The 13,127-nt window shown below is 40.6% G+C and overlaps 1 protein-coding gene across 1 annotated transcript in view; it reads right to left on the minus strand.

Moving 5' to 3' along the window:
* Positions 1–2,107: 2,107 nt before the first annotated feature.
* Positions 2,108–13,127, minus strand: part of cemip2 (cell migration inducing hyaluronidase 2) — a 31,599-nt gene continuing 20,579 nt past the window's right edge. Inside the window, exons 11-24 of the mRNA XM_082555839.1 lie at positions 12,991–13,119; positions 12,337–12,425; positions 11,027–11,158; positions 10,823–10,858; positions 10,484–10,639; positions 9,094–9,325; positions 6,589–6,804; positions 6,285–6,496; positions 5,940–6,122; positions 5,526–5,745; positions 5,341–5,442; positions 5,079–5,224; positions 3,966–4,072; positions 2,108–3,884 (exon numbers count right to left, since the gene is read on the minus strand). Coding sequence (XP_082411965.1) covers positions 3,685–3,884; positions 3,966–4,072; positions 5,079–5,224; positions 5,341–5,442; positions 5,526–5,745; positions 5,940–6,122; positions 6,285–6,496; positions 6,589–6,804; positions 9,094–9,325; positions 10,484–10,639; positions 10,823–10,858; positions 11,027–11,158; positions 12,337–12,425; positions 12,991–13,119 — 2,160 coding nt within the window. The 3' untranslated portion in view covers positions 2,108–3,684. The remainder of the gene's footprint in view (positions 3,885–3,965; positions 4,073–5,078; positions 5,225–5,340; positions 5,443–5,525; positions 5,746–5,939; positions 6,123–6,284; positions 6,497–6,588; positions 6,805–9,093; positions 9,326–10,483; positions 10,640–10,822; positions 10,859–11,026; positions 11,159–12,336; positions 12,426–12,990; positions 13,120–13,127) is intronic.

The following is a 13,127-nucleotide window of genomic DNA, read 5'->3' on the forward strand; positions in this document are numbered from 1 at the left end:
AGTTTATCACTGCACAGATGCAGGGCAGGGAACCTTGTAATTCATCTTTCAGACACTTATGGCTTTGTCTGAATCTCTGGGAATCAGACAACAAAAGTTTATTTTCTTACTCTTCAGTGAACTTTTTGGTACTCCTATGATTCTCTATACCTCCACTAAAAATAATTTCTGTCTGGATACAAATCTAAATGCAGAAAGTGCATACTTTGTAAAATGTTATACCAGAAGCTCACAGTGCGTGTGAATACACATTTTATGGCACAGCAATAAACTGTCATTTCCAAAGCAATATAAAGCAAAGCCAGTTAAAGCTAGCTTTCTACCTAATCATGAAATATGATGATTGAATAACGTTGAATCATAAAATTACTACTGTACAGTAATAATTTTACGATTTCTGGCAAGACGAAACCTTGCCAGAAATTGTGTGCACGGTTCTGCACTGCTCGTGAGCTGAAGCATTACACATCATCAAGTGTTTCATGCAATCCTTCTCTTTAAGCTCTTAAATTTAGGTTAGTTTGTCAAATTAATGTTGAGCCTCTGAAACAGTGCATCATTGTATTGTACAAGAATCATTGTAATTCCCAAACAGTTCATGCTGAATTAAAGCTTTAATACAACAAGTATTAAGTAATAATTAAGTCTTATTAACACAACAACAAATGTCTTTGTCCGATAAATTGTGGACCTTACTTTAAATTGTGGTCAGCTTAAAAACCACATGATGAAATGTGGAGAAATGTTGACAGTAAGTTATTACTTCATCTTTATGCCAGTGCTGTTAAAAAAGGCGTCTAACATCAGGAATTTCATCACATCCACACAGTCGCCCTAAAAATGGAATTCATTTTTATGCATTTCAGTTTCAGCTTTAGTTGTATTTGAAACTAATCTTATATGTATGTGTATGTGTTGCCATGGATATACCATTCTCATGCAAACAATATACAGTACAACACTAAAGGCTGCCGCCCACACTCCAGTACACACAAGTCTTTAGTGACATATTTTTAGCCTTGGCATTTTTTTCTCTAAATGTATTTGCACAGTTCAATGGCTTCCCTATTACATAATTAAAACTCAGCTTTAAGTAATGTGCAATTCATCCATGCAACACTGGAACAATATGTTCACAGATCGCAGACTTGATGGAAATATTTTGCTCGCCTGCGCTTACAATCAGTGTCAGAAAGTTTAAATGTATCCAGACCAACCAAGGACAGAGCTAGTGAGAAACACTGCGTAAGATGCAGCTTTTATTCCACCAGCGATTATTTTTTCCTCCTTATAGCAGATGCCTGGGTGTTAAAGAGAGCTGCTGCCCTATTGTGCATCAGTTTGCCTGCAAACTGTGCCACTCTGTCCTCGCTCGTTTTCAAATCAGTGTGAAGTGTGTGGGAGCACTTCACGGTCAGAGACCATTTTATGGACAAGCAAACTCACTATCCGAGCCATATGGTGGGGCTGCGCTCTGTTGGGACTGATCCATATTTCTTTAGGCTGTTAAGTTTTTTGATGCTTTTCTTTTCATTACGAGCGCACACAGAAACAATCGCTGGGATATCACAATGCAAGCGCACCGAATCCATAAAGTTTAACAGCTACATGGGTTGCTGTTTCCCCTCTCCTGCTCTACCAAAGCTACTTCTCGCGGATGTCCAATTCATAATGTTCTCATGCATAATGTACATCAGTAAAAGCAGCTGCTTTGCTTCATCATGCCATGTGCTTTTACTGTACATCTAATAGTGCGGGATCTCCTGAGGCTCATTAAAACCGACAGCGTTCCTCTGACTTGGTAACTTTCAGGCTACAGATGATTGGGGATTCTTTAAGTATATTAAAAGCTACTGTATTTAAAAAGTAAGTAAAATATTATTCCTGGAAAAAGAGTTTGTAATTTCAAACTTATTTTCAGCATACTGAATGTCAAAATGTAGAGTTAAAGGCGAGAATCCTAAAGTCCTAAAAACAAAAACAAAGAGAGACAAACAAATAACACTAGGCTACCCCCAAGTGGTGACGCTGTATAACAGATGCAAAGTCCTGGACCACAGAGCAACAAGAGAGAGGCCATCCGTTAGCTACTGAAGCAACCAACATGTGACTTTAAAACAAAACAACTTTATTTGTTTGGCAATTTCATGACAAATTGCAGGAAAGATGTTTTTTCCTAATCTTTTATCAATTAATAAGAAACAAAAACAAATAAAATACACACATTAATGGGAGTCTACTTTCCATTACATGTACAGTTCAATTTCTTATTTACAAAGTTCACCCCTAATCTTAAGAAGAAAAACAAAACAAACAACTCACTTGTGCATCGATGAATCTTCAACTTAAGGAAAAGGCAAAGGGACTGAACCCATCTCTCGGTCTTTTGCTCTTTTTAACAGTAGAGTGGTTAAAAGGCAGCGAGGTCATCCCTTCACCTTACATGATCAGACATTTACTCACACAGTCACAACTACTCATCATCGCTCAGTGGGGGAGCCCTGCTCACGGTAAAGATTAAAATAGTCTCAAAATAAAGCCGTGTAACCTTTACAGCTAAAATATGATACTTTTACTGTCACTGCTGTACAGCACGGATACAAACTAAGAAAGAAAAAAAGGAAACGGCAACCTAGAGCTATATGTTACCATACTGTTGTGGCAATAATGCACATGAATGAGGCAGATGAAAGGTAAAACATTCATTTCTGTTTGAGAAGACAAAACAAAAAATAGAGGAAAAGTATTTGTGGCCAACACTTGCCACACCATCACTGTTAAAAGACAAATACAAACATGAGGAGGGGAAAAAAAAAAAGTAAGTCTGTAAAGAAATCCATAAAAAGGTGCTTAAAGATCTCAGATGTAGAGCTGCACGAGATTCAGAGGTTTTCCAGTTTAAAGAGAATCTATTGCAACATGTCAAATATAAAAGGAGTCACCTGCACAGAAGTCTGTTATTTTTAAGGGGTTTTTGTACACAAGAAAGGCCAAAAACAGTCAGATTAATTTTACACACAGTATTATTATGCATCTACATGATTATTTCGATAGAATATGGCTTGTTATGGTTATGTTTTAAAGGAGATTTGCAGTATTAATCACCAATGCGACTAAACCACATTAACAACGGTTTTTGGCTTAATACTGCCATTCACATCTCAGAGGCAATGACATTTGTTTTTATCACTTCCTTCGACCTGAGCACATCAAATCCATCTTATTTCGCTTTCACGTCAAATCAAAGTTATTTATTCTCATAATTACATTTTGATCTGTGTATGCAATGAATTGGGTTCTGTGTTCAGAGTCAATTACTGCACAATAAATAGGACAGGTAGGTAGATCTTGCAGGATTACTTTGGGTTTGTTTCTTCTCCTTTGTTACTGTAAAGCTCCATTACGTCACTCTGGCTAGTAAGGCAGGTTGTGTGTATATAAAAAGGAAAGTGCATTGACTTCATGGCCCAAAGGCATACTGACACATACATACACACGCGTACATACACAAAAAAATTCATTTGATTCATAAAAAACCCCACTTTCATTCCTCTTGAAAGCAGTAAACATCTTTGTCATCGTTAATAAATTAAAGGTTCAGCAGTTCACATTCATCAAATGGCTGTGTTTGTGTATCTGTGTGCAACAGCATTACGGCTAGGTAACATGTACAGTTCACATTGGTTATTGTTGTCCTGTGGCTTTTCTCAGAAGCTCTAGGTCTTTGCGTTTTTGAGTTGCAGGTCGCGGACAGCCATACATCTCCAAGCCCAGAGGCAAGTAGCGCTCCTGCAGCCCTAAGACGTCATCGCCTTGTCCAGCCAGTAGTGAAACCCAAAAAGGAGGTGAGGAACTCCCTCGGAAGCCCCAAAGTGCCAGACTCTCTGCGATAAAAGGAGCGGGGGAAAAGGCATGTAAAAGAAATCTAAAATACAGATAGACAGACAAACTAAAGTAGTACTAACCTTTACTATGCAGATCAGGATCTTTGGCCACACCAAGAGAGACCAGATGTGGTGCGATATTGACCAGCTCCCCCGACTGTCCCCACGTTGCCACGAGGACTATTGACCTGGAGGAAATAAATACTTCTAAAAAAGCCACTCTACAACCATAAGACATATTATAGTGTCATCCAAAAAAAAAGAAAAAAGGAAAACCACGTTAACCCAAACCAAAACCCACACAAGAAATTATTAAAATACATTTTACTTCCTGAAAACACTCATTTATATTCCTTTTTCCCAAAGTTTAAAACACGCCCTGAATACAGAGGGAAACATTTTACAAAAAATGCTTTGATCTTAGTAATTTATCACCAAATGAAAAAATAGAATATCTAATATTTAGTGACGGTCAAATAAATAATGAAGTCAATATTATGACGAACAATGTCAAAATAGAAACTAAAATTAAAAATGAGTTATGTTGGAAAGCTCATAAAAAACATGTCTAGAACTACATAATTTAATATAAAAGTTCAAATATCTTAAATCAAAAACACTGTATTGTTCCCTAATAGTTCTATGAATTACCTGCTGCGTGATGTTTGGGGGAAACATACAAAACAAAAGCTAATTCAGTTTATTTACACTGCAACAGAAAGCTGAATAATAAATGGACTGGATTATAATGAACTAAACAAAACAGACCATTTATTAAACTACACCTAACCCTTAAAATGTTAGTTTATTTTCATAGTCTTTTATTAACACTGCACTACAAACTGCATTATCAGTTGTTTGAAGTTAGAGATGAAGAGAAAAGGTTCAAATAAGTCATTAAAAGAGTGATGTCTGTCTGTCAAAGGGGCAAACTTTGGGGAGAGCTATGAGGAGCAATTTAGATTGTGCAGTTTATTCTGTAATTTTTAAAATAATTGTTTCAAGATTTTTTTATTTTGATGAAATCTAGTTACACAAGTGTCTCCGGTGTGGATAATCCCTGTCTGAATCCCAGCGATAGGTTTGATTTCCTGTCAACTTTTATTTTTATGGGAATTTTCTATTTATTGTGCATATTTACGAACTTGATTTGTTTTGTGTATGTATTTATTTATCAGTTTTGCCCTGCCTCACCTGTTTGGTATGTCAGTTTTTAGGTATGTTTCCATCTTTTTATCCACTTTACTAAATGAGGTTTTCTTGGTGACTTTTCCAGAGCAGGCATCCACTGAGACCAGGAAAAACCCCGGCTGTGAGAAGGACATGGTGATCTCATTCACCTTGGGGAATTACAGCAAAGAAATTGGATTAAATAAACCCCGTTTTAAATCTGAAGTTTAAAACATGAAGATAAAGTGTTTGGGTGTATTTTTATCTGCCTGGCAGTTTTGCTTACAGTGATAAAGGAGACGTTATCTCCTCGCTGCTGCTCTTTAATGCTGAGAGACTTCACTTGAGTCTGGAGGTAGGAGGTCCATGGCTCACTGGAAAACACAAGCTGAGACAGACGCATGTCGATCAGCGGTAGTAGCTTTGGATTTAATTGACCAAATGAAGAGGTCACTTTAAATGTTAACAAACCTGTTTAGCACCGCAGTCTCTGCAGGGCTGCGTGTTTAGAGCCGGCATAGGCACCACGACTGAGGGAGCCTTGGCATACTTGGGGTAAGCTTTGGCTGTACAGTTACAGGTCTCTTTGGAGGATGTAGTGGCCGTGATCTTCACTCTTTCACAGCCTTTAACAGAACAGTAGCTGTGACCATCACGACCATGCCGGGCCCGAAGGTAGAGCCACAATAAGCTGGGGATGATGAGAAACAATAAACTTTTAGAAACTCAGTAGAGTCACCGAGGGATTAAAAAAAACAAAAACACAATTGAAATAAAATTGATCTCATTTTTTATTAAAAAACCAAATCTCCTACAGTCATCACATTGCAGTATTTCCAACTGAGAGTTCAAACAAGGAAAAGGAAAAACAATCTTTCATCTCACCCAGCAGTCTGGTCAAAGTAGTACTTCCTCTCCATTGTCTTTTTCTGCAGCTCTGGGAAGGATAACACGGTGCCGTAGTCTGTGATGTCATCAAACGTGTTGCTTTGCCTGTCGTATGTGTCGGACATAATCTGAAAAGTGGTGTCTGACGGATAACAGAGTCCCACCAGCACCCAGTCATCCCTGAGTGAATGAAAGAGCAGTTTGAAAGTGGTTGAAAACATCAGTACACGACCCTTCAATGCAGTGTGTTGCATCCTCACTTGCAGGACATTACAGATATTTCAAGACTTGGACTAGCAGTGGCTGAAGAGGCGAACACACACAGTCATTCTTATTACTCACTTATCAAAGTTAATGAGAGAGAGGACCATTTCTCTGGGCGCAGGCCCACTCCAGTGCAGAGTGTAGCTCTTGCTCATCATCAGGATGGGCTGGTACTGCTGGGACGACGCCCCCTGGCTGTTAATCCCCCTCAGTAACAGAGGAGAATTAGGGTATTCATCTCTGCTGATGGATAAACTCAGGCTAGGGGCTCCTTGGGTCTGGATGTACACCTAGAAGAGAGGAGGATGTTGTGGAATGTAACAATCACTTTTACATCAGAAGGACAGAACAATACTGAGGTGCAGACTCGAGTGCGCTGTACCTGAGAGTAGCGACCGCTGCATATCACTCCATTCCACTTCAGGTTTTTCACACAGCCAGGATGTTGGATCAGGTAGTTGTCTGCTCGGCCAACGTAGGTGTCACTGTAGCCTGTCACTGAGCCGTCCACATCGTGAAAGATGGAGGTTTTGTCACCGTCCAGGTTGTTTTCATCAAACCACTCTCCAGGTTGTCCAAAGAATGCACGAAGATGTACCTGAGGAGTTTATTTGTGTTACTTACTGAGAGGTGATTTTTAATCTAAGTTAAGCAGATACCTGCTTAACTTTCCATCGTTTCCATAATGATCTTCTCCATATTCCTGGGACAGCTCACTTACATTTTTTTTATAGAGGTCTGTTTGCACTGCATAAGGACAGGTAATATAACTGCATTATATTTTTTTGGTTTCTTGGCTGTGCATCTTTCAAAGTTTATGTGCCAAACTGAAATCTCCAATCAAGCTACTTGACAAATTAGCCTATTAAAGGTTGCCTTTGGATAAAAAAACACTGCACTGTACAATGACCCCACAAGAGGGCGCCAGTGATTTACAACAGTTTCTGCACAGGCCTGATTCTGAAAGATGGCTCCTTTATTCTTCTGTGTTCTTTCTGCCTGAAACGACTCCCGATTCTGTTTCTGCCAGGCCTCTGACCCAAACACACTAACAAGTTAAACAAACTCTTTGAAAACACATCAGATCTAAAGGGTAAAAATCTTCATGCTGGACATCAATGCTGGTATAGACTGGGTAATGTGTTAGGTAGGAACTAAAGGAAAGTTTGATGGAAATACATCTTTAAAATCGAATTGAAAAAATAAAATAAAAAATCATGTAGCAGGCTAGTCCATTTTAACTGCTGCAACTCAAAAGGGTACTCAGTAATTCATATGGTCCCCAGATGCTTGGCTGCATGCCTGAGAAAGTTGGGGCATGCTCCTAATGAGAACACTGATGGTGTCCTGGGGGATCTCCTCCCAAATTTGGACCAGGGCATCACGGAGCTCCTGGAATTTTAGCGAGGCAAGCATGGGAATCAGTCAGTGGTTTCAGCTCCTTCATCCTTCAGGAACCGCCTGCACTCTCACCACATGAGGTCGGGAATTGTTGTGCACCAGGAGGAACCCAAGACTCACTGCACCAGCATAGGGTCTGACAACGAGTCCGAGGATTTTATTCTAATACCTAATGGCAGTCAGAGTGCCGTTGTTCAGCCTGTGTATCCCCTCCAAATGAGAGCAGATTCACCCTGAGCACATCTATGAAGAGCATAGGCCCAAGTGGTGGACCTGACAATCCTGGTATTCTATGGCAAATGCCAGTCAAGCTCTACAGTGCAGGGCTCTGAGCACACAGCAAACTAGGGAGAGTCTGGCCCTCATGTTAACCCCATGAAGGCTATTTCTTATGGTTTGGTCAAAGGCATTCACACCATTGGCCCGCTGGAGATTATTTTGTATGGATCTGGCAGTTCTCATCCGCTTCCTCCTTGAACTAGTGAGTAGAAACCAGTCCTACGGCAGGGGTGTCGAACTCCAGGCCTCGAGGGCCGGTGTCCTGCAGGTTTTAGATATCACCCTAGGTCAACACACCCGAATCAAGTGATCAGTTCATTACCAGGCCTCTGGCGAACTTCAAGACATATTGAGGAGGTAATTTAGCCATTTAAATCAGCTGTGTTGGATCAAGGACACATCTAAAACCTGCAGGACACCAGCCCTCGAGGCCTGGAGTTCGACACCTGTGTTCTACGGCACTGACCAGCCATCCTAGAGTAACTGCCTGTCTCCTGGAATCTCCTCCATGCTCGTAAGACTCTGATGGGAGACCTCTGTAGCGTCCAGGTATCACCCAATGCCACCAGTATTGACAACAACCTCACCCAAATGCAAACTAGTGAAAAAACAGTCAGAAAGATAAAGAAAAAATGGCAGTGTCTTCGACCTGTAAAAACATTCCTGCGTTGGCAGAGGTTTCATTGTTGCACCTCTAGTGCACTTGCTGCTAATTTCATTAACACCAAAGCAGCTGAAAATGTTTTGGCGTTAGCTGAAAAACCCTCGTGCTACTTAAGTGACCGGATCAATATCCTAGATGTTTAAGTGGCTTGATGCTATACTCTGATTAAAAAGTGTTCCTTTAATTTTTTTGAAGCAGTCTATTAAAAGATAGTTGTAGGGGTAAATAACAAATAGGAGCAAAGCACAAAAGAGAAAGTGGGCATAAAGTACGGTGCACTGGTTTTAGGTAGAAATAAAGGAAGGACAAGGGAATGAATCGGGTCAGAGAAGGAATATTCACATCTACTGTCTGAATAAACAGATATATCCCTGCTGACCTGGACTGAAAGCAAAGTCTCTGAACAGGTTCAAACACTGCTCAAATATTACACATTCCCTTTGGAAATACAACACTGGGACAGTGCACCACATTTACAAAAAAGAATAAAAGCTTCAATGTTCTTATGACGTCCCAAGTCAAGTCTCACTGAGCCTTACTTACTGTGGAGTGGAAGCTGAGCTGGGACAGGTTGTTTCGAGGGGTGAGCTGCCAGGTGTTCTTCAAGTTGAATCCCACTGCACTGGTATGACGCGTGGTGTTTTCTGGCGTAGTTCGTTCTGGTGTGGTTGTTGTGCGTTTATTTGTTTCGCTTAAGGGGGCAAAGCCACGAAATGTGCTCTGTGTAAGCCGCACTGGGCCATCGTAGATCTGAAAACCTCGGATTGGGAACGTCCTACGGTGGAGATGATGAGGAATGATAAGATAAGATAAGATAAGATAAGATAAGACTTTATTGATCCCACAACGGGGAAATTGCTGGAATATATAAAACCATATAAAACCAGACTGGGGTAAACAGTCATCATTTACATGGGTTACAGGACCATTTTAGTCATGAACTGGCAAAACCCAGCTGTGTTAACATTAGCAATGTAGATGTTACAGTCAGTGCAAGATAGCTGTGATAGCTATTTTAAGAGATGTTTAAAAGAAATCCAGAAAAAATGACCAAACAGAAAAAAAAAAAAAATGTACTCGTTTCCCCTGGCAAGAAATAACAAGTGTCAGCAGCAACAACGGCAATTAAACCGAGCGAGCCAGATGTCGCAGGGCACTGAAGAGGCCCGTAAAATGATTTTAAAGCTCTACACAGTGGCCACAAACACACTGATTCTTGAAACTCAAATACAGTAATTATTTTCCAGCATCCTACTTAAGCTCCTCTTCTCTTGTATAACAATATCTGTAATAAAAGAGACGGAAAGGGGGAAAAAAAAAAAAACATGGAGACAGCTGCCAGGAGATCCTTGGGGCATTGCAAAACCAAGAAATTAGGATTTACCACCCTGTCTGATTTGGTATTACAGCAGGACGAGCCTCTTGTGTCACAAATGGTGCTGGGCAGACTGCTCATTAACATCTGGGTTTTTCACTTGTGTCACACCCTACATATATAACCCTCTAACTAGGACTGAAACTGTGACATCTACCTGAAACTAAAGGGAGCTGTGTTAAAGGTCTGAAATGGTGAAGAAAGTTCCCTTTCCTCTTATGCAACCAAATTCAGCATGAGGCATTTCCTTCCTAAGAACTGCTGTGCGTGATGCCACCACCATGTTTTTATAGACTACTTAAATGTCATTTCATTTCACAATCTCACTATCAGCTAAAAGCAGCTGTAACACCTTCATCTGTCCATCTTTTCAACAAGTCTGTTGCCTTGCTGGCTTCTCTCTTCCTTGTTTGTTTTCCCAGCCTACATTTCTTTGGCAGCTCTATTCCCTGAAATTCCTGAGAAAAGTCAAGTTTGATTTGGACTTTTGCCTTAGCACTCCAAATATGTCTTTCCACAATTCATTATTTAATCTTTCACTTATTGCTCTCCCCTCACCTGTTTCTAGGTAGCGTCCTCATCTTTCCGTCAATTCCTCCCACGCCCCAGTATTTATTCTGTCCTCCATTCGTCCCCCTGTTCCGGCTCTCGCCCACAAACAGGGATTGCGTCACCTCCTGGCTGGAGCCTTCATCTTTAGGGTAGCTGCCATCGCTGGAGAACAAGGGATAATAGATAATTAGTTAATTATTAATGCAATCGTTTCTGTACTTTGCAGGAAGAACAGCCACCTTGCTATCATATCACTTACAAAAAGTTAGCCCATCCAGCGGGACGACAATAAAAACAAATAAAGCTTAAAAACACAGTGAAAGAGTGATTTAGACAAGTACACACCTGGCAAAGGACAATCCCACTCCATTGTCGGCAAAGCTGTTCAGAAAAACAAATAAGAGAATAATATGTTAAGACATGTCTTAGAAAATGTTTTTTTGTTGTGAAGACATCCTTCGTTTATTTTCTCACCCTCGGTTCACTGGAAGACTTGGAGCAAACTGCCAAACCAGCACAAACTGAATCCTAGCTAATGAGATGTCTCACCCAGAGTTCTTGATGATAATGTCTCCACCGCGTATCCACGCCCCCAAGTCGTTGTTCTTGAAGGAGATCAAAGTGTCGATGACAGCTGCCACCCGAGGACGACTAGGGTCGGCATTTTGGTGTGGGCGAAATCTAAAAATAATTCAATAAAAATACTTTGTGACTAAAAATACTTTTCTGATATTTTCCTTGGGATTTTTCGATGACGACATCAGTGTCTTTGTAATTATTCGTGCTTACCACAGTGTCACACCAACCCCACCACTTCCCCATTTTAATTTTAGTACATATGGTACTCGTGAAAGTCAATGCACTAAATAACATGCAAACACACGCAAATTATACATAACTGAATTTAGATTAAAGGTTTAAAACTCCACTGTTGAATTGCTGTGCTCATCTTTAGGTGGCACTATAGGAAGAGGGCATAGTGGCATTAGTCACAAAAGGTTTCTTTCTTCCTGAGAACATAAATGTTCTCAGAAATACTTTTATAGTGTTCAAAAAAAAAAAAAAAAAAAAAAAAGGGGGGGGAGGCTCGTGTTCCTTTTGCACCCTTGTGGTGGCATTTCAGGGTGTTATTTTAAAAACCTTGTCAAAAGCCAAATCATTGCTCAAGGGATTCTTTTTTACCAACTGTGGAGCTAGATGAAACCTCTGAGAACAACATAAATCGCTGGAGACGTTTTCTAACAACTGTTGCCATATCTTGCAAATACACAACACAAACCTCCCCGTGCCTTCTGCACTTGAACAACATTTAAAATCCCTCCCTTCATACTTGTGCACACAGACCACAGTGCGCAGTCTCACTAGACACATTTTTTCCACCTAGCTGAGGGCTGTATTCAGGTAGGCAGCTGCAGAGTGGAAACTATCTGTAAAGTCTTGTTTCCTCTGTCAACACAAATCTGACAGACCTTCCACTAAAATGCAGTAGCACACTATAAAGCCATCTGTCTATCCCCGTCAATGGCTACATCCCAGCTGATATCCAACAGGGAGCTACAAATACCTTAATTCATGCAGTTTGTGACAGTAGCACTAAACAAACAGTAGATAAGTAAACCACAAATACTGAAATATTTACACAGAATAACTATACACTATGACGCATTTGATAACCAACCGCAGACTCTTAAATAGTCTGCTTGGATACTGGATGCTGGATATGTGCCAAAAATCACTTCCAGGTCTATGTATTTGTAACCACGAGTGGTCAACATGCCCTTAGCTGTAATACTAACAGTTATGGAAAACTTAAAGTATCAACAAATCTGTTTGCAGTCTGTGTCTAGACACATACACACCTGGCACTGTTGTCCAAACATAGGTATTCCCGGGGGTCAGCAGCAGTGGCATTGGTGGTCTTCACTCCTTTGTCGATGAACAGCCCTGCCTGGAAGGCATGATTACAATAAAATGCAGTAAAACCACAAGTACAAATGGAGGTTTTCTGCTATAGGGACATAAACAACTCCACTAGTGTATCTTCTGGCGTGGAACCTGATACGTGCTTAAATGTAAAGTTACAGAACGAAGGCTGTACATGTGTCTAAACATACGGATTCGTTTTCCCTGTTAAAATAAATTAAGCCTGTCTGTGTTTTTTTGTACATGGAAACCTGGCCTGTGAGTTGGTCTTGTGGTATAACCGAGGCATAGTCTTAACCTTCATGGCTCCTTCCTCTGTAAGAGAAGCTGGACAAAGAGCTTACAGTTCACCTGCCCGACTTCTGTCATTACAAAACAGAGCACCATTGTGGACCCTACTAGTGCGTGTGTGTGTGTCTCTATTCCCATTTTCTAGCAATAACTAAGTAATCAAACAGGGATTTATGTGCAATGTCATTTGGAATACAAACACTGTATTTCTCTCCTCCTTGCTAAAGCACAGAGACACAAAGAGACAGCACAGCAAGAACTTGGACTGCATAGTGCACAAAAAGCAAGACTAACAATACCTTAAAGTTGGAGTGTACACGATTGTTGTAAAAAATCCCCAAAGGTGTGAGCTCGGCCTTGGTCTCTGGCACCAGGCCATGGGAGTCACCTGTGGAAGAGCTGTGGAACACAAACCAAATCCCAGCATCCTGGAAGA

Source organism: Aulonocara stuartgranti (genome assembly GCF_965226115.1).
Source record: "Aulonocara stuartgranti genome assembly, chromosome: 12".
NCBI lineage: Eukaryota > Metazoa > Chordata > Actinopteri > Cichliformes > Cichlidae > Aulonocara > Aulonocara stuartgranti.